Below are 25,396 nucleotides of genomic sequence, written 5' to 3'. Positions count from 1 at the left end.
AATCACTTGAACCCGGAAGGTGGAGCTCACAGTGAGCTGAGAACATGCCACTGCACTCCAGCCTGGGTGACGGAGTGAGATCCTGTCTCAAAAAAAAAAAAAAAAAAATTAAGTTCACAGCCGGGCATGGTGGCTCATGCCTGTAATACCAGCACTTTGGGAGACCGAGGCAGGTGGAATCACATTAGGTCAGGAGTTTGTGACCAGCCTGGCCAACATGGTGAAACCTCGCCTCTGTTAAAAATACAAAATTAGCCAGGCGTGGTGGTGCCTGTCTGTAATCTTAGCTACTTAGGAGGCTGAGGCAGGAGAATCACTTGAACCCGGGAGGTGGAGGTTGCAGTTAGCCGAGATCTCGCCATTGCACTCCAGCCTGGGTGACAAGAGCAAAACTCCGTCTCAAAAAATCAAAAATAAATAAATAAAATTAATTTCAAATGAAATGAACCTACTCTATGTACAATGCCCTCTGATATTTTATGTTTCTTTTTAAACTAAATAATAGAAGAAAAAAAAAATGTTAATAATGAGCCCAGGTTGATTTCATGATGCACTAAAGCCTTGTGATGTACGGTTTGAGATGCTAGCTACCTCTGTCTCTGCTCTGCTCATACAAAATCACTGTAACACAAAAGACACTTTTTGGTCACTTGAATGCAAATTCAAAACAGAAAGCCTAATTCTGTTTCCAACTTCCAAAAATGTAATGCTTCTTGACATTTCCATAGTTGTCTATTTAAGTTCAATGTAAATAGCTGCTGCTACTTTGGGAGTGCCTGATAATGTCTATCACAGTACAAGGATGTATGTCTCTCTGGTGACATCTAAATGTTGATCTTGTAAATTCTGCAGCAACACATAATGTAGTACAAAGATATGCCAAGCAGCATCAAAGACATTTTTTTTTTCAAAATCTGAGTTTAATCTAAATGTCAAATTAAATTTAGAGGAAAACAAATTACAAAATGTCTGTAGATGACTTCAGCTAATTAATTCTCCCCATTGATAATATTTTGAACTTTGGACACAAAGGTTGTTAAATGCTTTATTTCTGTTGTTACTTATAGTTGCTAATTTACAAAGCAAGTTAACTGTATAACCCAAAATTTTTTAAAAGGCAAATTCTATTTTTACACTAAGTGGGAATTTCCAACATTAAATCAATCTATCTATACCCAGTGTTTTTATTGTGCTGAGATTTACATTTTGAAAAGAACCCTCTAGTTCAAAAAATAAATATATCACTCTCTACCTTTCTTTTGCTAATGGGGGAAACGTGTCCATCGGTTCTAAAATGTCACTCTGATTTTGTGACTACCTTTCTCGCCCTCTTTCCTAAAACCCTATGTAGCAGAAACCATTGGCTGGTTATCTAACATCCGTACTACTCAACTTCCCCTTACTTAACTGCAACTAAATTTTATTTACATGTCATCTTTTTCCAAGACATTGAGTGCTCCAGGGAAGCTGCTCCATCCTAATTGATAGTTACAGGGGCTGCACACCAACTGATCTAAACCAGTCATGCTAATCCCCTTCTCCTTGCCATTGATTGATTTAGGACTAAACATGTGATAAAATTCTGGCCAATGAAACAGAAGAGTAAGTTGTCAAAGAGGGTTTCTGGAAAACGTTTTCTGCTCCAAAAAAAAAGAATATTTTATTTACCTGGACATTCTCAGAGCTGCACACGAGGCCAGTACTCCTGCAGTGTCTTTCTATCAGCCTCGAGGAAAACCCCACACAGAGGATGACCAGTCTAAGAGAACACAGAAAGAGACTTGAAGCCCCTACTTCTGGGTTTCTTGTAACATGAAATAGTCAGTTTCCTTATTGTTAAGCCACTTGCATGTTACTTGCAGCTAAGAGTTCTAAATGATACATTCACTTTGTAGAACTTCAGGCAAAACTTCGAATCCATTATTTGTTAAGCAATTTGTGATATTAAACAGAGAGTGGATCTGTGTAACTCCCAAACAGCTGGTCATTTCAATTCAAAAACAAAAAAATGGCCAGGCACGGTGGCTTCCTCCTGTAATCCCAGCACTTTGGGAGGCCGAGGTGGGCAGATCACTTGAGGTCAGGAGTTCGAGACCAGCCTGACCAACATGGTGAAACCCTGTCTCTACTAAAAATACAAAAATTAGCCAGGTGCAGCAGTCCATGCCTGTAGTCTCAGCTACACGGGAGGCTGAGGTAGAAGAATAGCTTGAACCTGGGAGGTGGAGGTTGCAGTGAGCTGAGATTACGCCATTGCACTCCAGCCTGGGAGACACAGGGAGACTCCATCTCAAAAACAAACAAATAACTGTATGAGTTGATAAAGTATCAAGGAAAGATCATAATGCTACAGGTCTCTGAAAAGTTTAGGGGTACTTTGGCAAATGAAGTGAATAGAAAGAGCAAAAAAGATAGACAAGTAGAATGATGACTAAGTTAACCCTATTAGAACAAGGGGGAGGGAAAAAAACCCTCACACATCTGAATTTCACTCTTCATTATCCTCAGTGCATTTGAAGGCATGGCTATAAGATTGTCAGCTACTACTGGGAAAGAGTTTAGCATTCTGGCCAATTATGAGACAAGCTATACTCTTAAAAGATGTCCAAATGGTTAAAGTTCTGAACACATATACAAGATAGGTTGACCTACATATTTCATTACATGGTACTGCACAGTATGTATAAGTAGGCAATTTCTGAACTTAAGTATCAGCAGAGAGAGATGCTGCTCTAATGCCTGGAGAGACAGGATAAAAAGAAAATTGAATATTGACAACAGATCTTTTTATGGTAAAGGATAGACTAGGCCACTCTCATTCTGCAACTGATGAGCAATTACTGGGCAAAGAACTAGCAGAATTGCTGTATCACTCTGTCTTCACCAAGGACTGTATAATTACTCCTTTCCATTTCTAATTTTTAGAAAAGCATGCCTGGTGGAAGAAAAGGTAGGTAGGACTTGGTTTCCATTTTCAGGGGGATAATGTGAAGATAATGTGTTTTGACTCTAGAAACATCTTGAGCTCCTTGAAAGAAAGGAACTATGTAATTTTAAAATGAGAATAATTATATATTTTATGTAAAAGAGTTATATGCTTGGCTTATGATATTTAAAGCAAAATGATCACAGCATATGTTTGTTTTATATGATTTGGGAAGTGACATTCAATTTTAGAACATTGGCTGGCACATAGTAGGCACACAGATATTAGTTGAAGGAATATTTGTTAACTAATTGCCAGAAAAAAAGTTTAAAAGAATAAAAATACATTGTTTATTCATCTGAATAGGGAGGAAAAGCCTTTTTTAACTTCTAAAACTTCTAAATAAGTTTAAAGTCTTTTTTTTGCATGATATAACTTTAGAATAAATTATTTCTATTATTACCTTTGGGTTTTTTTTTAAGCTGACAATTTTTAAAACTAGCAAATATATTTTTAAACAGTTTCTAAAACTAAATTAAGCTTGATAATTAGGTGTAAATTGAGATGTGAGTGGCAATTCTATTTAAACTCTTTAAAAATCCATTCTATACTTGTCAGTATTCTTAATAGAACATTTGGATTTTAGAAGAATTTGAAAGGAGATAATGTTTAGGCATATCTGCCTGCTTATGGAGGCTTCCATGGATTTATTTCAAAAGGCTTTTGCTTTATTTTTAAAAATCCCATAAAAAAGTTTAATAATTCAATAGGATTTTCATTAATGTGGCAGGACATTATAAACCACATTTGAAACCATACACAGTACATTTAATTCTAATCTGACCCATACATGTACTATTTCTTAAAAGCTTATCAAATCCAGACCTTTGAAAATGCATACACTGTAACAGATTTTTTAAAAACATGATGGAAAATATATACCACCCAGCTAAACACTCTCTTGATTTAGAATCGAGGCCTATATGTTTCTATTTCCATAGTGACTATTGCTGTGGAATCGACATGTTTTAATTTAGATATGAGATTATAAACATCATTTGGAGGCAGAATTTATTTTTTTCTCCTACAATTTCTGAAAATTGATCAGTCTAACTGCTGAACAGAAGCAAATTCTGGAGCAGGATTTAGAAATTATTTGGCTTTTGGGGCATTTGTGACTAACAAAAGATGAGTTTTCACAGAAACTCATGGCTTTTAAATCTTTAATCCTTAAAAAATATAACTTTTCATACTTTATAAAACAAAGAAGAAATTCTTTATCAGGACTCCTTCAGAAGCATTTAAATTGTGCTAACATATTGTTTCAAAAAGGAAAAAATCAGGGCAATTAGATAAGTACAGATTCTGCTTGTATTTTTGTCTAAAAATATCCCAAAAAGTTGAAATGAGACATTCTACGGTCATCAATTACCTAAGAAGAGTAGTTAGGGTGTGACACACATTTAGGTCAAACAAAAGTTAGCAACCCAAATCACTCATGAAAGAAAAAGAAGGAAAAAAATATATTCATTAACTTTTTTCCAAGAATTTTTTTGAACCCCTACCATTCCTGGTTAAGAAGTTCATAGATGAGGGTGGGCCATGAAGAGGAAACAGGCAAGTGTAGCGGAGGCTCGTGAGTGCTCCCGTGGAGAGAAGCTGAAGGTGTTGGCAGAGCACACAGGAAGAATGCAAAGGGTGGAGGAAAGGGTCCTGAGGGCTCTACAAAAGAAAAAGTTGTAGACACTAAAAGGGACTCCTTCTTTAAAAGAAAAATAATAATAATAATAATAATAATAATAAAGACGAAACACTCAGACAACTCTGCCTGATATGGTGGAATCACAGAGCCCAGCTGGCACATAAGCAGACACCATCCCATTCCTTAGGACCGGAAGTTATTAAAAGCCATACTATTTCAATAACCCTTGAAATGCAGCTTTTGGATTTGGATGAATAAAGTTGGAAAAGGCCTTCATAAATTCATTCTATACTTGTCATTCTTCTTATAGTAACATTTAAATTTTAAAAGAATTTGAAAGGAGATTTTTTAAACATCTCCAACTCTTTCTGATCACTTTTTGTTTTCCCTCGTAAGGGTAGAGCAAATCCAAAAGTTTACACAACTCAAAGATTGCTAGAATTGCCCCGCCTTCAGAAGCCAGCTCCTTAGCCCAGGGATAATCTATAACAAAAAGAAACTGTGGGTCTGCAGAGGGGAAATCACGATAGACGTCAGCCATGAGGGGAGAAAAAAGATGGCAAGAGAAGACATTATTTTGTTTAACTGATGATCAGTCAGACTCATCAATGACAACAGAAAGCAAAAAGCTAAAGCTTTCACAGCATTATTTCGGGCTTGAATTTTCTCTGAAAGTCCTGCAGGTGTTTGCCGAAGATCTTCTCCAGTTTAATGAGGTGTATCTAGTATGCTCTTTGAAAAGATCATATTTAGGTCAGACATAGTGGTTCACTCCTGTAATCCCAGCACTCTGGCAGTTGTATCACTTGAGGTCAGGAGTTCGAGACCAGCCTGGCCAACATGGTTAAACTCCATCTTTACTAAAAATACAAAAAATTAGCCAGGCATAGTGGCACGTTCCTGTAATCCCAGTTACTTGAGAGGCTGAGACAGGAGAATTGCTTGAACTCAGGAGATGGAGGTTGCAGAGAGCAGAGATCGTGCCATTGCATTCCAGCCTAGGCAGCAGAGCAAGACTCCATCTCAAAATAAAATAAAATGAAAATACCATATTTAATATATATTGTCAGGCTTTTTTACTCATTGAAATGATATTAAATGAAGACTTGCTGGGACTCTGGAGGTTATGAAAAGCAATGGGGCAGATCAGAAGGGACAAGACAGTCGTTCATGAAATATTTACTGAACACCCACTATGTGTTGGGTACTATTCTGGGATCCAAGGAATGCAGAAGTGAAGAGAATGTATAAAGATCCCTGCCTTCATGAAGCTTACACTCTAGTAGCTGGATAAAGATAATCAATAAAGCAGGGAAGGGGGACAGGTAGTGTGTGTGTGGGAGGGGAGAGAGAGAGAAAGAACGTGCCATCAGGGTAGATTTCATATTTCAAACAGATCTGTAGAGGAGTAGATTGGTAGAGGAAAGCCTGCCAATATCTCAAAGGGCAAGATCTGAGCAAAGACATGAAGGAAGAGAAGGATGACCCATGGGGAAAAGGGTTCCAAAGAAGGCACAGCAAATGCAAAGGTCCTGAGGCAGGAATGTGGTTGGCATGTGAGAAGAACATAAGGAAGCCAGCATAACTGTAGTGGAGGAGAGGAAGAAAGTAGGTGAGCTCAGAGACATTCATTTGAAGGGATGGGGGTGAGGGCCTTGCAAGTCACAATAAGCCTTTTACTCTGAGTGGTAAATGGTAAAGCATTGGAGAGTTTTGAATGGAAGAATGACATGATCCAATATGTTTCAACAAAGACTGTCTGCACATCTACTGTGAGTCAAGTACTGTGCTGAGCCACAAACTTAGGTGCTAAGAATATACTAATAATCATGACAGACACAGTCCTGGTCCTGGTTGACCTTATATCCCAGTGGGAAAGAAAGAAAGAAAAAAAAAGTAAAACAACACACAAAAAAGAATTTCTACTTGTGATAAGGCTACAAAAAACAAAAACAAAAACTCAGGCACTTGAATAATGAGAGATGGGGTGAGAGGAGTGTATGGGGAAGTTTACTTTGTGTAGGAGCATCAAATAAAACTTTCCTGAGGAGGTGATATTTGAGGTGAGTCTTAAGAGATGCAGAGGAGTTAGCTCTAGCTAAATACAAAGTTGGGGAGAAGTATATCAAAGAGAGGGAACTGGATGTTCAAGGGCCCCAGGAAATAAAAGGATGTTTGTTCAAGGGCCCCAGGAAACAAAAGGTGGCTTGTTACAAGGAGAGAAAGAAACCAGTACAACTGGTCTGCAGAACATGCGGAGAGAGAGGAAGATAGGATGAGACTGTCGCTATAGGTTGGAGCTCGGCCAGGATAGTAAAGGGACCTGAATATGAAACTGATGACCCAAGGTAGACAAAATGTCAGACATCATAAGAGAGCTATAGATTTTTTTTTAAAAAAGTAAGTTTTGAAGAAAAACAGCTGTCATGGGCATTTGGAAGGAAGTAATGTTGAACTATACGTTGTGGATGCATAGAATCTGGCCATGTTCAGAAGGGAAGACGACATTATGAGAAGAAAACATGGGGGTGGGTCGGACTTGCCTTCAAATGCCTACTCAGCCAGTAACAGCTGTGGCTAAACTGACACTTTGAGAGCCTCTGTTTTCCCCCACCTGAAATGATGACATGTGCCTTGCAGGTGTGGGAGAATTAAAAATAGCATTCATAAAACTCCTCATGTATTGTAAGTGCCAAATAAATGATAGTTATGATAGAATATGAGTTCTGTTGATTTGAGTTTCTACTCCCCAGCTTGAGTGAAAGCACAGAGCCAGTGACAGCCACCATCTGAACCTTGCAAATCATTTTCAACACATCACTTTATTTGTACCTCCAGCCTAGATTTGTTAAGTGCCTACAAGGTGCCAGGCATGAGCTTGGCATTGGAAATACACTGCTGACAACAAGCCCCTGCCCTGTGGTACTTCCAATGTACTTGGGAAGCAAACAAAGGAATAAGGAAATATATGACTTGTGATAAGTACTGTGAAGGAAAAGAATGAAAGAAATGTGGAATCAGTGGATAAGGATGGAGGAAGAAGAAAGGAAATCTAGGAAAATGATGTGAAGTAAGGGGAGACAAAGGCTCTTTCTAAAGTAAGCCTCTTTGTAAGATAAGCTATCCCAAGTGTTACTACAATTGATATTATTTAACTCCCTCCTTTTCAGGAAAAGCTCTTCTGAGTACCCTATACTCTGAAGAGGAGAGAGAGCCAGCCAGCCACAGGAAAAGTGAGGTAGAGGAGGGAGAAGGATTCTCACTCCTTGGGCTCACCTCAAAACACTAGAGGTGGGAAACAAACTAAGGAGGAAATCAGCCTCCATTAAAGGGCTCATAGGGAAAACTGAAAACTCCCAAAGCTCTTTTCTCTAGCAGACACTTTGGCATTTATTTTCCCAGAGGACAGAGTATATAACACTGACTTCCAAAGCCATTGATTTCCCATGATCTAACCAGAAGTGATGTGATGAGTACTTTAAGCTTAGAGCAGCCACTTGTGAGTTCTACAAAGCACCCCTCGAGGGATGCAATGGCAAACATCAGTACGTTATTTTACAACACAATATTCCTTTGCAGTAGATAGTTGTCTTATGTCAATTTTATAGATATGAGAGAAAAACCGTAGAGACCTTGTGCGTCTTCTTCAAATTAATCCTAGACCTACAGCTTAAATCCCATGTTTATGCTGGCTCAGGCAGAACCTCCAACTCTGCTCTGCCTTCATCCCCAGAGAAATCCTGCAAATTTGATCATAGATGTATAAGATATGAGAAATTTATATGAGAGAAAATTTTGGCCAAGAGGGCAATTTTACTAAAAGTCATGCATTTTTATGAATCAGTCACAATAATCAGAGAGCTTGATTTCCTTCATTTCTTTTTCCACAAACTGTGTCATGACTGAAGTTGTCTGGCAGCTTCTAGCGTTATTGGGCAACACAATTGGTGCTAGCCTTTAAGAACTTCATCTTACAGGTTAAGGCTTATGAGCCTATATGAGAGCTTATGAACACATACTTCACAATATTTAAGGTTGAAGAGGTAACTTGAAAGAAAATCTGATCAAGGAAGCTGTTGTATTTGTTTTCTGATGTCTCTTAAAGATCAGCAGTACAATATAATCCATTGTCCTTTCCTTTTTCATCTTAGGCCTTAGGAGATTCAATGTCTATTGAACCAGCCTTCTTTCTCAGTAATCTTTGTAGCTACTGTATTTTTCTCTTATTTGTAACCTTGTTTTCTATTTATACTAACAACTTTATTGAATATATGGGATCCTTATTTGAATATATGGAACCTTGTTGAATATGTAGGACAACCTTATTGAAATATGTATTCATTTTTGGAAAGGAACAAAGGATAGATACAGAAAACTTCTTCCCCAAATGTACAAGGTTTTAGGATCTGTGTTCAGTTAACAAAGCACAGACTTCTAAACTCAGACTCTAGAAGCTAGTCTTCCTCCCATCTCACTGCTTGGCCTCAGGCAACTATCTTTCTAAAGTCTGGGTTGAGATGTTCTCTTTTTCAATAGACTACATTTAGCAACTTGTTCCTACATCACAGGAGTGCTGGGGTGGGGGGAGATAAACAAATTATTTCCTAAGAACTCTTTCTAAGAAAAACAATCCTAACTCCCATTATTGTTGTGCTATATTTTTAACTTCTCTCTTTCCTAAGCTGTTTGACCCAGTATCAGCCCATCTTACCCTAAAGACATTTTTATTCTGAATATAAATATGGGGTGTGAATAGTGTTTTCTTCCTCCAAAATTTTTTTTCAAGAAGCAAAGCAGAGCACTGAATGTGTAAGCGTGTAAGCCACGCTGCCTGAAAGACCCTCAGGAGTATAAAGAGGGATTCAGGTAGACAATAAAAATCCTGGAAAGGGAAATTTAATCTTGACTGTGAGATGTTCTGGTTCCAGGACCAGAAAGAGAAGGCGGGTCATGGAAGGAAGATGACTATACTCATCTGCATCTTTGGTGGCAAGCCATAGAGGACAACACTGTCCGATTTATGTGAAAAAGGAATTCACTGGAATGTTATTGGGCAGCTAATAGAACAAAACAAAGGTTGTAATGCCAGATTTGGAAAGGCAAAAATTAGAGCAACTCAGGATGTGTAACTAACAGGTCCACAGTCTTCTTAAAATGAATTGATTCACAGTCTCCTTGGAATGAATGAGCATCAGTTATTTATAGTCTTATCCCTCTGCTCATGGGTCAAATTCCAGAGAAAGCATCTGTATGACCTAGCTTGGGTCCCATGCCTGTTCCTTGACCAGTGGATATGGCATGGGGGGAAGGACAGACTGCTTCACAACAGTTCCAGTGGTCTGTGTTCAGTGAAGAAGAGCAGCTATCCCAAACCAAATTAGAATGCTGATAACCAGAAGAAGGAAAAGTGGATGCTGCTCAGGCAAAACCAAACAATAAATAAATCATCCTTGTGTTTAGGAATTGTTCATTAGTGACAGTCATTGGCCCTAAGACATCCTACAAACCTCATCATTCTATGAGCTTGTGTAACAGTTCACTCTGTCGTTCCCTTCTCCTGACACTACAGCTAGGTCTCCGACTTCTGTGACTTCAGGAAGTGTGAGAGAAAGAGTGGTATCCTGGAAAGCTCTCACCCAAAAGTCTGTTAAGAGTCTCAAGTTCCTAAGACAAGCAACCACCTCCTTGTGGAAAAATATGGCCTACCCAATATAACTGTTAAACAGTCACATTTAAGTCAAGGATGTGTTGCTTCGGTGATTCCATCTGGAGACTTGGCTGGGAAATGCACGGTTTAAAAACATGGCAGCAGTATCTCTTTCTATAAATTTTTTTACTTTGATCAATTACCATTCCATTCAGTGGGAAAATGGTATGTGGGTCAATGGCCTACTCCACCCACTGGCCAGGAATGCTCTTTGTTTTCTGTTGCATACCCTCAAAAACTCCTTTTCTGAGTCCTAAAGCAGATTTGAGCTGGATCAACCAATGGGCAATTTGGAGCTCTGGGGGAAGGGAGGCTTTTTTATTAAATCCAAGTGGATTAATTTGAGGGGCCAACTGGAGTTGTATTGATGCTTGTCTTAGTTCCTGGGTGCATCAGAGACTTAAATTGCACCAAAACTGGTACTGGCCACCTGTTTTAAAGTAGCCTTCTCCCAGATATGTCCTATCTGGTCACTCTCTTTTATTTCCTTCCTGGTATTTACTATCATCTGAAATTACTTCATGTTACTTGGCATGTTTATCATGTGTCTCCCACCATTAGGATGTGAGCTCCACAAGGTCAATCTGTCTTCTTTACAGTTGTGTCCCTACCGCAATGCCCAGCACAGACCAAGCCTTCAATAAATATTTGTTTTATTACTAAAGTGCTGCAGAATGGAGTGCAACATGGCTATTCATAACACTAGGTTTGGTAACCTCCCCACCCATGGGGAGGAGTGAAAGCTGATATCCACCGCTTAAATGTAGTATACCCACTAAATGCCAAATACAGGACAAAACATAGCCAACAAAGCAGGCACAGTCCCTGCCCTTATAGTTCTTATAGCATTTTATTTGCTAAAGAACACTGGAGTCCTATTTGCTCTGCCAACCAAGTATCCCAAGATTAGAGTGGTAATAACATTAGCAGTAGTAATTAATCATAAGAGTAAATAGCTATAATTTATTCAACATCTATGTGCCAGGTACTCTGCACATTTTATGTCATTTAAATCCTTCTAACAAGACACTGGGGACGCCAAAAAGTGGGAGGATGAGGAGAGGAGCAAGAATCAAAAAATTGCCTATCAGGCACAACATTCACTATTTGGGTAATGCGTATATTAGAGCCCAATTCTCACCAGATCAGTATGCAATATATGCATGTAACACACAAGCACATGTACCCCCCAAATATAAAACAAAATGAAATATCTGGAAAAAAATATTTCTAACAAGTACCCTATTAATATTTAAGATTTCAAAGATGAGACAACTGGGTCTCAGAATGTTAAGAGGAATCACCTACGGTCATGGAGCTGGTAAGTGTTGAAATCAGTTGGTTTATGTGACTCCAAAGCCCATGACGTTTCGCCTACCTCCTACTGCTTCACTCAGAAACAGGCAGGCCTCAGCAACTGTTCTCTCTGCCCTAAGACATCTCTAGCTCCAGAAGTCAACTCCACTGGATTACTCAGGAAATGTAGAATGCTGTCCAGTCACTCCCTCGTAAGGTCCCTCACCTTCCAGCAATAATAATTGCGGTCACTTAGCTAAATGCTAGCAATGGATCAGGTGTTAGACTTGTCCTATTGCATTAGATCATCGTAACAGTCCTGTGCAGCAGATGTTATTGTGCTCATTTTGCAGATAACGGACCTGAGGCTTAAAGAGGGCAAACCTCTAGCCCAGTGTCCCACAGCTACTCAGAAGCAGAGCAAGGTTTCAGAGTCAGATCTGTTAGCACTAAATCCAGCCAGGTCAAACCTCATCTAGTTGCCATCAACTTCCTGTCTTTTTTTTTTTTTTTTTTTTTTGCTTCTGTGCTTTCACTTAGGTTGTCAGAGATATCTTTTCCTCCATAGCGAACACCTGCTGCTCTTTGAAATCTCAATGTAAGCATCACTTCCTCAAGAGAAGTATCTTAGACTTCCCTGTCTTCTGCCCAGTATCAGTCAGGAATCTTGGGGTTAGAGCAGAGAGACTGCATTTAAGCAAACACGTAAGTCAACATGTGCCTTTGGCTTCAGTGATACCAGGATCCAGTGAGGTCAAGGACCAGGTCTCGACTCTTCTCACGCTCTACCTCTAACATTCTCAGCACAGGAAGGTCTTTCCTAACATTGTAGCACACCAGATCCCCAGACTAACATCTAACTATAACCTACTTATCAACCCAGAAGAAAGACTTCTGCTCTGGCAAAGTCCTGGGTAGAAATCTCATTGGCCCTATTTGGGTCAGGTGCCCAGTTCTGGGCCATTCGCTGTGACCAGGAAGGTGCTGAGCTCTGATTGGCCAGGCCTGGGTCACATGCCCATGTGGAGGGCTGGAATAGCTTCCACCTTAACCGTACGGAGTGAGAGTGGGGGAGGGGTGATTTTTCCAAAGGAAATATTGGGTGTTGTTACCAGACGGGAGAATGATGATTAGCAGGCAAAAATAACAGATGTCCACTACACACACCAACCCAGACTAGATTGAATGCCCAGTTTCATCTCCTTAACCACACACTGTATGGGGATTTTTATTGTATGTGTTTTTCTCCTCCACTAAACTATAAACCTCTCCAGGGCAGAGGCTATGTTCTCTTTTTTTTTTTTTTTTTTTTTTTTTTTTTGAGACGGAGTCTCGCTCTGTCGCCCAGGCTGGAGTGCAGTGGCGCGATCTCTGCTCACTACAAGCTCCACCTCCCGGGTTCACGCCATTCTCCTGCCTCAGTCTCCCGAGTAGCTGGGACCACAGGCGCCCGCCACCACGCCAGGCTCATTTTTTGTATTTTTAGTAGAGACGGGGTTTCACCGTGTTAGCCAAGATGGTCTCCATCTCCTGACCTCGTGATCCACCTGCCTCGGCCTCCCAAAGTGCTAGGATTACAGGCTTGAGCCACCACGCCTGGCCCATCCTCTTCTTTTTTGTAACTCCAGCACCCAACAGACTGCCTGACACATAAGAGATGTTCAAGCCATATTTGTAGAGTGAATGTCAAATGTATTAATTTAAGAAGAGCTGATGGTATTTCATCTTATGTCTTTCAAAGGCAGCACCATGGTGAAGTAGAAAGAACACAGATGCCAAATCAGTGTTTTTCAAAGTATAGTTTTGGGAACCACCTGCATCAGATCAAATGCAGGTTCCTGGGCCGTAAACCAGATCCGTTGACTTCGCATCTCATGAAACGCTAAGTTTCATGGGGTCCAGAAATCTCCATTTTTAGCAAAATCTTTATGTGATTCTTATGTACATTCCTGCTAGAACCATGGCACCACTATCAGACAATCATCTGAGTGTGAGTCCCAGCTTTATTGTGTTTATTGTATCAGTTATGTGAACTAAAGGGAGTCATACCCTCTCAGCAACTCAGTTTGCTCCCTTTTAAAATAGGGCTAAGAAAACTGCCTCATAAATATGTAGTAAGCCGGCTGCAGTGGCTCAGGCCTTTAATCCCAACACATTGAGAGGCTGAGGAGGGAGGATTGCCTGAACCCAGGAGTTCGAGGCCAGCCTGGGCAATGTAGCAAGACACTGTCTACAAAAATTTTAAAAATTAGCTGAGCGTGGTGGCGCATGGTGGCACATGGTGACGCAGGCCGGCACATGCCTGTGGTCCCAGCTACTCAGGAAATTGAGGTGGGAGGATCACTTGGCTGCAGTGAGCTGTGGTCAAGCAACCACATTCCAGCCTGGATGACAGAACAAGACACTGTCTCAAAAAAAAAAAAAAGAGTAATGAGGAGTCAACAAGATAACACTGGTAGTTTCTTTATAAAGTGTTGTATAAAAGTTTTAATACTTGAGTTTTTCTAATAGTAATGGCCTCTGGAATGCTTAGTATATACACACCAGTTGTTGTTCTACAGTTCTAATTGTAATGTGTTAACTCATTTAACTCTCCCAACAACCCTGAGAGATAGGTATCCTTAATATTTCTGTTTTGCAGATGAAGACACAGAGATAAAAGCTGTTTTCTGGCAAGTGGCTGAGACAAGATTTGAACTCAGCTTGCTCTTATGCCAGACCTCAGGCTCCTAACCACTCACCACTTTCTTCTTAAAGATAACATGCCATCCTTCCTTAGGCAATTAAGCACCAGCCACTTCAGTGGCAAAGTGAAGACATTTGGAAACTCTGGGGACACCATTGAAACTTTTTGAGGCAAAATAACTCCAAATAAAACCCAGGACTGAAAAACACTGAAGAAAGGAGAGAAACAATGACAGTCATGTTGGGCCATGTAGCTTTAACAGGATGCCTTGGTGAAGAATTAACTGTATCAGATTCTGGTCTCTCTGCAGTAGAAAAGTCTCATTTTCACCTCCCTTTCCTGAAACACACCTTCTTGATTCTGTAACACTTCTGTGCTTTGAAAACCAGAACTAGTCTCTAATCTTAGATGACTGTTTTTATTTTGAATTTGGTATACTTCTTCTTCCTCCTTTCTAACTTCTAGACACTAATATATTTTTTTTCCATGAAGCATGAGCAAAGCCTGGAAGTGCAAGCCAAGCCCTCAGAAATGTGATAGCTGTTACCAAGGATTTGAGAGTAAGAATACAAAACCTAGAATCAAGATTTAAATGCTGCACTCTAGTATCTGAGATGGCACCCATCCACCTCAATGATGGAATCAACAAGGCATTAAGAAACCAGAGAATTTGTTCTGGGTTGCTTAACTGATGGACTAAACTTAAAAACCCTGTTACACCTCTAGGTTCTGTTTACCTGGCTCTGCTGAACACCGAGTGTAAAAGAACTTCTTTAACACTTCTGCTGTTGGGATGCCTGGACGTTTATGTTTAATTAAAATGTAATATGTGTCTCATATAGACATATACTGTTGACCTACTTTGTTCAAAAAAGGAAACATTAAAATGAGGTAGTTTCTTAAAGCCAGAGGAACAGCTATAATAATTTAAATGCTTCATGACCTATTCCACAAAGCCGTGGCAGGATCAATGTCTTCATTTCCTTGCCATCTCTGCTCCATGCAGAATTAGGAAGGCAATCACCTAAGGGTGAGGGTTTTGAATGGTCACTAGGACAAAGGAGGGTAGAAAAACTGCATGTGAGCTGGTAACATATGGTGCCCTTGGGAGGCCTATGGGTCTAGAAGAGAGGGGGGTGGCTTGCTGATTGCCAGCAGCTAATTACCAAATTATCAGAACTTTTGGGGAACCTTCGAATGCTAGCCTGATACATTCATTTTTCACTCATGAAAGAAACATCCAGAGGGTGGGGGATGGGCACCAAGAGCTTCAAATCAGCACCTCCAAAGGCCTGGGGCCGGTGGCTGGAGTTTGCTCTGCCACGGAGAGTCAGTCCACCCTTCTGCTTATTTCCTAACTCTTGGCCTGTTGAGTTCTTCACACTATCTGTCCACTGTCCACCAAGAGGCCTGGCCGTGGTTCCCTTTTCTTGGGCTATGTACTTTCAACCAGTTTTGAGCAGCCCCATTTCAGATTGGCCTTTTTATGTTTGATATAAAGAATAGTTGTTGGCCAATTTCATCTTTTCATCGCTGTTCTCTAGGCCTGAATCCAAGCAGTTTGTCAGATGCTCATTAACTCCCCCTTTGGCTCTTTCTAGTGTGTCTCCTAAGCTCATTGTGCCAAGAACTAACGCTTTCTTTTACACGATTCTCTTTCTCTGCTCCATCAGGGAGACAAATTACTTTCCAAAAGGGATCGCCAGGGATGGTTTAATGAGAATTTCTTTGGGGCTAGGCATGGAACGCAATGTAGTTAACATTCGGTGGACTTAATTGGACTTTTCTTTTCTGCCTCTTTTAAAAAAAATCTGAAGCTATCCTGTTAATCTCTCATTTGTAATCAATTGTGTTGACTAAACAAAAGTCTAGGTCGTCTTTTCTTCCTGTCCCAGACAATCCTTTGTTGCCTCTAAATGCCTCATTCTTGAGTGATCCTGGTCGCGTAGATGGGCCCGATTGTTGACAGTTCATTATTGCGCTTTTGTCCATTTAATCTTTCTTGCTGTGTTTTGCATGTGCATGCCTTAATGAGCTCCGTTGGCAATTAACATGTTTCTAGGAGCAAACTGGTTGCTCAGACGTTTGAGAGGGAAGTGCAGGGAAAAGGGCAACGCAGCTGCCTTGAGGTTGTTTATTTCCCAGCGTTTTCTCAAGACTCCTGTCCTCTCTTTGGCAGCCCCCCCACCCTCCCTCTTATCACCTCTTTCCCTCCCCCGGCCCACTCACCACCAGCACACCTGGATGCCTCACTGCTGTAACTCTTGGGCCTGGCTCAAGCAGCCCCCTACTCGCTTGTGAGCCAAACAGCAAAATGGGGACCATCTAGACCCACTTCTGCGGCTAAGGCAAGAACGAGCACAGTGCCCCCCAAAATGTGTCTGGGATGTTGGCAACTTTTCTGTGTCACTCTTTGCAGAGAGGAACCTCTAACCCGCCTAAGGCAATAGGACTGTACAATCTGTTATGTACGAGGCTGTGGCTTTGGAAGAAGGTTTTTTTTTTTTTTTTTTTTTTTTTTTGAGTCTTGCTGGCAAGATTGCTGAAGTGTGAGCAGTCATGGACAGAACAAACATCTTGTAGGGGAAAAGATAATTGGAGTCTTTTTTGTGTCTGTGACAGGATTCCCCTCCCCCGCAATTTGATTTTTTAAAAATATTTTTTAAGGGCAGCCTCTTCAATTTAATCAAGGTTAGAATATTAATATGCAGCTGATGACTACCTTGTTTAAGTCATTTATTAATATTGTAAACTACAAGTCATGCAAACAGTTTAATTTTAAGAGAGAGAAAAATCAGAAAACAGAGCCTTTCACCCATCAATTCCGATGCATGGTGAATAACTAAGAAGGATGAATAGCTAAGATGGTTACTGAAAGGGCTTAGTGTTGGCTTTAAAACTTGTGCTGGCTGTGAAAGGTGTTTTGTAATTCAGGCAGAAGATTCCCTTTCTCCTCGTACTACTTTTCAGGTGAAGGAATCCTTTCCTGAATCCCACACCTGAAGGAAGCTGACATCTTAAACCTGGGAGTGACTTCAAATTTGTGGAAAGTAGAACTAAGCCCTATAGATAACAGAGAGCTCTATTTATCTACAATTAGCGCCAGATGTGAAATAACACCTTCTCAGGTGAGAGTGATTGACAGAAGCTGGTGTGGAGGTTAAGTAACAATCAACTTATGAGGAAACAACCTCAAGGATGTTGAAGTGTGCAAGAAACTCTACTCAGTTATACCCCTGAGCTACAGTTAATGTTCCTCCCCCCACCACTGCAGAGATGAGCAGTCCATGAGAGAAATGCCTCCACCTCTACGCATGAGTTTTTTATTATTTGCTGCCTAGTTTGCAAGCAAGCACGCCCCCACCCCTCTTCAGAATTGTAAGCCTGGAAGCAAATTTCTCCAGTTTTACGAGATGGGGGACCCTTGGAGTCTCTCTCCGTGAAAACTTAATACAGAAGTTCTCAAGGAATGTTCTCTCACTTGTAGGTTAGGAAGTTGTATCCCTGGGCGGTGGTGGGGAGGGCAGGCGTTCCCTCTTTTATTTATCTTTCCTTCTTAAAGAGAACTTGACCCGGATTTCCACATGCAGGCCAACTTTTCCCATAACTTTTAAAAGAGAAGACTTTGCATTAAATTTTGTGGTATCTGTCCCTCACCCATAGTTTTTGGAGCTATTTAAGAAAAAGGTGAGCTTGCCCTGGTCATTGTCTGGTCTTCAAGAACCGCGTTTGCAAAGGATCCTCTCCAGAGGAAGGAAAAGATTTTGGTTGACATGGCTGTCATAGGGCACTGTCACAGAACACCCAAGATCTCCCATACATAATGGGGGGGAGAGCGCTAATAAAACACTATTGTACTATATGAGGACAAGGAAAGGGAGCTGACTCCCTAAACCGGCCTGCAATCTCCCTGGGGATAGATGTCTGGGAAAAGCAAGGCGATATTTTCATATCCTTAGCCGCCAAGTCCTCCTCGCCCATCCTGGGGTTTCCTGGGGTTTGTGGCATCCACCGAGATTTCGGAGTTAAATCTGCATATTCCTCTGGGTCCCAATCTCCCCTCAGCGAACTGCAGCCAGAACGAGCTAACATTTAAATTCCCCCTCGCTTCCTCTTCCCCCCTCCCCTGGCTGCGTCTTCCTAGACTTGAGGGGAGGAGGGGAGGAATACAAAAAAACGAGGACGCTCTCCTTTCAGGAAATGGAATTCTAATGTACGCGTTCCTATTTCTGAATCGGAGGTACTAAAAATACCCCCGCGACAGCCTGAGGAAGCTGTCGCCGTCCTCTGTGCAAACAAAATCGACAATTCTCCTTCCCCGCGCAATGGGTCCGCGAATTGGGCGGCGGGCGGGGACAGAACCGTTGGCTGACCGGGACAGAACCTCCACCCTGCCCCAGAGCGTCTTTCTCCCAGCCCCAACCCCGAGATTCTTCCTCCATTGAAGCGTAGGCCTCCTAAAACCCCCGGAGTTCGAATCCTTGCTCTACCAAGCCTGGTGACCCCAGGCATGTCACATAGTTCGTCTCTGCCTCTATTTCTCCGTCTGTAGAGTGGGAATAATCACGCCCAGCTTGAGGGTTATAGTCACCGTTGGAGAGGATGTGTGTTAAGTTCCTGACATAGAGCAAGCCCCCGGGAGATGACAGGGTTTTCGCTCGTGGAAACCACTGGCACGCTCAGCACTGAGCGCCTACTGTATACCACGTGTTTGGGAAACCCGCACTCGAATCACTTTCCGAGTTACTTGGGGGACTGAAGGGGTGCCCTTTGCGTTAAGCATCTTTCCCTCCAGATAGTCGCCTCCCGCAGTGGAAATCCGCGTGGGGTCAGCTCCCAGTCACACTCGCCCCCTCAATGGGGAGGTTGCGTGGAAGCGCACTCCCGGGCCCCGCGCCGCACTTCCTCCTGGCGCTGGGGAACATTGTTCCAAAAGACGTGGGCTGAATCGCCGCGCGGATATTAAAAGTGTGTGTGGGGGGAGGCCCGGCGCGACGCGCCAGTAATCCGAGCTCTTGATTATCCAGATTCGGATCAAACGGGGCGGCGGCGGCCGGCCCCCTCCTGGGAATGATTAGATGATTAATGTAATGCTGTTTGAAGGGTCTCTGTTTTCTCTCTTAATTTGGGTCATTACTTAGAAAGCAAGCGTGAGATCATTTCATCAGCGTGCTCGGCGGCAGAGATAGCTATTCAGGAAATGGGCTAACGGAGCGGTAATCAGGACCCAGGAGGCGGCGGCGGCGGCGGCGGCGGCGGCGGCAGCGAGCTCTGGGAGCCAGGGCGCGCCCTCCGGCGGCAGGGCTCTCGGCACCGGGAGGCCCGCCCCAGACCGAGAGCGCAGGCCAGTGAGCCCCGAGGCTCTGGCTGGGCTGGGGGACCCTTACCCTCCAGTTCTTGACGCCAAGGGAGATTGGGAGCGGTGGTTGCCCTCCTTAGGTCTCCGGGAGAAGGGGACGTGCCCAGAAGCGCTCCGGTGGGGTAGGGCGTAGACCACTTACCCTCACGGGGCGTGGCGCTTTGCTCAAGGACGTTCCCAAAAGCTGCTCCCTAACACCCAGTCGCTTTTAACCCTTTTCTTTGAATTTGCTTACCCAAATAAGGCAACACCCAGAATCCCAAGCGTCTGAACAGTCACCAAATAAAAACTTGGCACCTGCTGTAGGCCGACGTAGGCCTGCTCGCCCTCACTCCTGGGGGCCTTAGCACACAAGCGCAGCAAGAACACCGGTTTGGCCTCAACCCTGGCCCCAGCGCCCCAAAGTTGGTGCATTTAGGAAGGAAATGCTATAAATGCCTAATTCCTTTTCGTTCTTTGGGGTTGCTGAGCTGACCTCGCCGCGAGGGGAGAGGGGGAAAAAAACGCGCACTAATGATTCTGTTTATTGAGTTATATACGTATATATTCCGTGTTCGCTTGTACAGGAGGATTTACATGGCTGTATAAAGATGGTTAGGGGCGCCGCGCTCTTCTGGGGCGCTCACGGTGACAGGCTGGGGTTAAAACTGGCTGCCCCAGGAGAAGCGGAGGCCTGGAATTAAACACGTTTCGGCGCACTGGATTTAAATAAGTTTCCTGAATATACAAAGGTGGGGGCCACGAGTTTGCTGCCAGTCATCGAGGAAACATTTAGCTTTCCAAAAATATGCTGGTTTCGATAAATAGATTTTAGCCTCTCTGCTATAGTTTTTTTTTTTCTTTTAATTTTAGAAATAAGTTTATATGTGTGATCTGTTTTCAGGTGGTACAGGGAGGGAAGGAAGGGCAAGGCAGTAGCTCTCAGCTCTGCACTGTCCTAGTCAGGTCCTTTGCGGAGGGGGCAGCAGGGCCCACGCTGTCGTGGAGTTTGCGCACATGTTTCTTTAAGTCAAAGTTTCTGCAAAACCCTTTGCCGCAAGTGGCGCACGTGAAAGGCTTCTTGTCGTTGTGGGTGTGCATATGGAAGGTTAGGTTGTAGACCTGGTGGAAGGCCTTGTTGCAGATGGTACATTTGTACTGCTTCTCGCCGCTGTGGGTCAGCTTGTGGTTCTTGTAGTTCCCTACAAGAGATCAAGAACAAAAAACGTGGGGGTATGGAGTAGAATGGTGGGGAGGAAGAGGCGGGCATCCCAGGGGCAGCCCAGGTGCCTGCTCAAAAAAGGCGACGCTTGGCTAGGCGGGCGCGACCTCTTTGAGTGCAGAAGTTGTCAAACTTCGTAAGCGTCAAGCCGGGTGCTCTCCCGACAAGACTGAGACTGAGTCCCGCAGAGCCGCTCTGCGCTCCTGCTCTGCGGGCCACAGAGGCTGGTGCAGCGTCCCTCCCGCAGCGCTCCGCCGGCCGGGAAACTTTTGCGTAGCCCAGAGACGCACCGAGTCCTTCTCCTGGCTGATGCCTCGCTAGAAGAAATTCGCACGAACCCGGGCTTCGTCCTTTTTTTTTTTTTTTTTTCCTCTTCTTATTTTTAAAGTTACTTCTTTCTCGCCCCCCAACTACCACCTGGAGATCCAAAAGTGCCTTGGAAAATCCGAGCCGGGGCAAGGATCATACCGGTTTCCCCCAGTCTTAAATTGTTCCCGGGAGGGTTATTTTGCCTCCAATATTTTTTCATTTGAAAGGGAAGTCCCAGATACAAACGGAACCCTTTTCTATAGGGCAATACCCTCTCCTTTTCCTACATCCCTTCCCTCTGTCTCCGTACTTCCTTCCCACCTCTCGAATTCGAGTCTCTCTGTGCACCCAGCCTGCATACAGCGTGGTCTACTAACCCCGCTAGGAGAGCTTCCCCCTACACCAGGCACAACCCGATTCTAAAGAAATGCTGCACCCGCGCCTGCAGCTTTCGCCTTCTCTCTCCAGATCCCTCTTTGCCTTCCTGCCAGCCAGCCGCGACCCAAGTCTTGAGGTGAGGTGAGAAGAGATGGCCTCGCCCGGCACGTTACCTTTTTGGTGAAAGCCTTTGCCGCAAAATTCGCAGACGAAGGGCTTGTAGCCCGCGTGGATGCGGATATGCGTGTTGAGCGTGGAGCTGCGGTTGAAGGCTTTGCCGCACTGGTTGCATTTATGCGGCTTTTCCTGCGGAGAGGGGCGAGCACACAGTAAGGCCAAGACCCTGGCCCAGAGGCCACCTCGGGAACACCTGGAAGGGACACCCCCTCCCCCCACTCAACCCTAGAGGGTAAGGGATAATCTTTGGCCATCCTATCCCCAGTGTTATCACTAAGATTCTGGGGGTTGCGCGAGGGCTGGGCCCGACCCCGGGGGCCACGTACCTGGGTGTGGATAATTTTGTGCCTGCAGAGCGTGCTGGCCTGGCGAAAGCCTTTGCCGCAGACTTTGCACACGAACGGTCTGGCTCCGGTGTGGACCGGCATGTGGCGGGTGAGGTTATAGTGAGCATTAAACACCTATGGGAAGACATGGGGGGCCTATGTGGTGCGTCTGTCCGAGGGCCTACAATCAGTCGCGGGGGGACCACAGCCTACCTCCCCCAACCAATACTCCCTTCAGAAACCAGAGCCTTTTTCAGTTTGGAAAGTGCTTCCCAAACTCCTGCTTACACCGATACTGTGTGACCGCTGACAAGGGCATCCCCATTTTACAGAATAGGAAACTGAGGCCCAACTAGGCTCCCAATTTGGGTAGTCAACTACTGGGGAGCTCCTCAGCTTGAAGAAGGGCATTCCAGACTGCCCCAAGGAAGCCGCCGCCGCCGGTCGCCCCTCCCGGCTCCCCGAACCCTGGGCCTCACCTTGCCGCACACCTCGCAGGTGAAGTTTTTGGGCTTGCCATCTGTAGAGCCCCCTGGCAGCTTGCTGTGGCCCTTGACGCCTCCGCGCTCGGCAGTCAGGGCCGAGTTCTCCTTCAGTACCTGCTCCAGTGGCGCCGGCAAGCGCTCCTTATGGGGATAGGGAGCCGGATGGGGGAACTTGTCCGCAGCCAAGCCGGCCAGCTTGGCGTTCTCCAGCAGAAAGAGCTTGGGGTGAGCAGCCAGAGCGGCGGGGGCCTGCGCATTGAGGAGGCCAGACGGGAAGAGGTGGCCGCTGAGGAGCTCAGACGGCGGGTACGCGGTCGAGTCCAGGTAGTTGAAGTAGTAGAGCGAGCCGCTGGCCGGCAGCCCCACAGCCTGGTTGATGACCTGCGGCTTGATGACCCTGCCCGCGGGCAGCGCAGACGGCGCCAGGCCCAGCTCGGCCTTGCAGCACACGCCACAGTTGGTTTTGCACAAGCCGCTGGCGCCGCACACTGGGGCCCCCCCGCCACCGCCGCCGCCACCGCCGCCGCCTCCGCCGCCGCCTGCCCGGAGGCTGCTTTTCCAGAGCTCGGAGTAACTGAGCAGTGTCTTTGACGGCACCTCGTAGCCTAGGGGCTGGAGGGGGATCATACAGGGCAGCGGCGAGCAGAGGTTGAGCAGTTTCTTGCCCTGGCTGCCGTCCGCCTCTAGCGCTCCAGGCCGGGGCTCAAAGGGCGCGCGGGGCTCCGACGTCTTGGCCATGATGCGCTCGATGGAAAAGGCTAGTGTCTTGGAAGTGGCAGGCGACGCTCCGGCGCGCGGGCAGGCCGGGGGCACCATGGTCTCCAGGGAAGCCGAGCTTGCCATGGCGCGCGGAGCTGAGCCGAGCCAGGCTGGGCCAGGGCGCAGCCTCTCTCCTCTAAGTCTGCATTCCGGAAAAGGCAGGGGGGAAAACTGCAATTTAATAAGCACCTAGTCGGGCCCGGGTCACCCATTTGCATTCAAATGAACGAGGGCAAAACAAAGTGCACCCAAGGGTACCAAATTACCGCCCATTAACCCGGCGCGCAAAGGAACCCACCAGCCCCTGCCCTGGGACTTTGAAAAGGGGAAGAAGGGGGAGGGTTTACAAAAGAAAGGGGGGGGCGGTGAGAAAAGAGTCTCAAATTAACCCCCCTGAGCCCTTCCCTGGACCCAGGCCTCTGCCACGCGTGCTGGGAGCTGGACAGTGAAGGGGCAAAGTTAAAGAGGACCGGAGAGCCACCTCGCATTTACCTCTTTCCCCCACCACCAAGGAGATGCGTTCCGAGCCATGCAGCGTGTCTCTTCTGTCACATTTTGATGGCAAACATCTTCCCCTCCGCGTGAGATCACTGTCTTTTACATTCAGCTGACATCACATGAAGTCACTTGAAGTGGAATGACATGGGCGGCGGCGCGGCTCCCGTAGCGGCCCCTGTGTTCCCCCGCGCCTGCCGGCCGCCGCCACCACCGCCCCTCAAACTTTAAAAGGAGGCAACTGGCGCCCGCGCTCCCCTCGGGAAAGTGCGAGCGGTTTGCGAATCGGGAAAGAGGGAAGAGACGGGAGGGGGAGGGGGAGGAATCGTGATGGTTTTGCCGGTGGAAGGAAAGGGGGGGGACCCAAACCCAAACCTAGGCAGAGTTCCGTGCGTGATTCACAACTTTGGAGGCCTGCAGGTTTGGGGGACGCGGGGAGGGCGGAGGGTCCCGGACGCGGCGCCCCCAAAGGGCCCCTGGGTGTAAGTCTAGTATCCGAAGTATCCCTTAGCCCTCCGCAGCCGAGCTGGGCATCGTGCTAATAAACTGCCATTTACCCACGGAACCGGCGCCAGCCCCGAACACGCGCAAATGATAATTACCTCATTAGGATGTGGCGCATGGACGCGGGCGCCGCGTTTGGAGGGGGGAACTTGTTAATGGGGAAATATTAATTTATGCAAAAGCAATGAGCTCGCCTTGGCTGGCGTCGGAGGTCGGGAGAGAGCTCCTACTGCCTAACTACGACCCCGAAGCGTCACGGAAAGCAAGGCCGCGCGCAGGGATCTCGGGGGCCTCCGCGCAGCGCAGGTGCGCCTACGGCTTCATGGCCGGCTCTGAGTCTGAGGCTGGGGAAGACTAAACCAAGAGGTGGAAGACTTTTGGAGATCCTAATAGATCAGAATTGTTGATTTATGACCGGGTTTCTGAGGCAAAGCCGGGTTCTGCTTCTGGTTTAGGGCTGCGTGCGGGAAGGATTCGGAGGGCAGCTCTCCCAGCTGATGGGTACTTACTGTTTGTATAATTGAGAACGTCCAATCTCCACCTGTTTAAGGAGCAGATTGAAACAGCAGAACCTCCCCTGGATCCTATTAAAACGTTTTTCCTCCTAAGGCCATTCAGTCGAACCAATTTTCCGAAGTGATTCATAGAGCTGAATTCTGCCAAGGCAGCTCTTTCACTTTTAGCCACTAAAGCACCGCGTGGAACCGGGTTTTGTGTTTTTCTAAAATAAAGAGAAGGATTATCAGAGAGGAGAGGGAGGGGGCCTGAAGGGGGGCGGGCAGAGACTTAGTGTGGCCAGAGGTACAAGCAGAGGGAAGAAAAGACCCTTTTCCAGACAGGCCCCAAGTAAGTTCGGAGGAATTCAGCGTTTTGTGCCTGGCGCACAAAAGCAGCGCGCTCCGCGCTTGGTTTGGAGGGGCTGAATTCATCTGTTTGCAGACCATTCCACCTGCGTATCACAACAAACTGCTCAAAGACGCTCCAGCACTTTCAACAGGCCGGGTGCTCTTGGCGACAACAAAAGTGGTCGAGGCTGAGGGTTCTTATGGAGGGGGATGGTGGTGGCTAGCAAGAGAGCGAGCGAGA

At 45.3% G+C, this 25,396-nt stretch overlaps 1 protein-coding gene across 2 annotated transcripts; it reads right to left on the bottom strand.

Annotated features, from left to right (window-relative positions):
• Positions 1–20,193: 20,193 nt before the first annotated feature.
• Positions 20,194–25,026, bottom strand: FEZF2 (FEZ family zinc finger 2). Of its 2 annotated transcripts, XM_007984827.3 has the most exons (5): positions 23,804–25,026; positions 22,547–23,453; positions 22,068–22,202; positions 21,738–21,870; positions 20,194–20,857 (listed from the first exon to the last, which is right to left on the bottom strand). In XM_007984827.3, the coding sequence occupies exons 2-5, from the start codon at positions 23,393–23,395 to the stop codon at positions 20,598–20,600; spliced, it is 1,377 nt and encodes a 458-aa protein (XP_007983018.1). In that variant the 5' UTR covers positions 23,396–23,453; positions 23,804–25,026; the 3' UTR covers positions 20,194–20,597. The 2 variants fall into 2 exon arrangements, with proteins under 2 accessions (XP_007983018.1, XP_072865727.1); XM_073009626.1 differs by lacking the exon at positions 23,804–25,026 and having other exon boundaries at positions 20,198–20,857; positions 22,547–23,595.
• Between the last annotated feature and the right edge of the window lie 370 nt (positions 25,027–25,396).

Source organism: Chlorocebus sabaeus, chromosome 22 (assembly GCF_047675955.1).
Source record: "Chlorocebus sabaeus isolate Y175 chromosome 22, mChlSab1.0.hap1, whole genome shotgun sequence".
In the NCBI taxonomy this organism is placed as follows: domain Eukaryota; kingdom Metazoa; phylum Chordata; class Mammalia; order Primates; family Cercopithecidae; genus Chlorocebus; species Chlorocebus sabaeus.
Note: the sequence above shows the minus strand (reverse complement) of the source record. Positions and strands in the feature narration are given on the sequence as shown.

Coding starts and splice junctions, on each gene's coding strand:
- FEZF2 (XM_007984827.3), bottom strand. CDS start 23,395: ATGGCAAGCTCGGCTTCCCTGGAGACCATGGTGCCCCCGGCCTGCCCG. Junction 22,203..22,546: donor CCTGCGAGGTGTGCGGCAAG/GTGAGGCCCAGG, acceptor GTCTTCCCATAG/GTGTTTAATGCTCACTATAA. Junction 21,871..22,067: donor ACAAAATTATCCACACCCAG/GTACGTGGCCCC, acceptor CCCTCTCCGCAG/GAAAAGCCGCATAAATGCAA.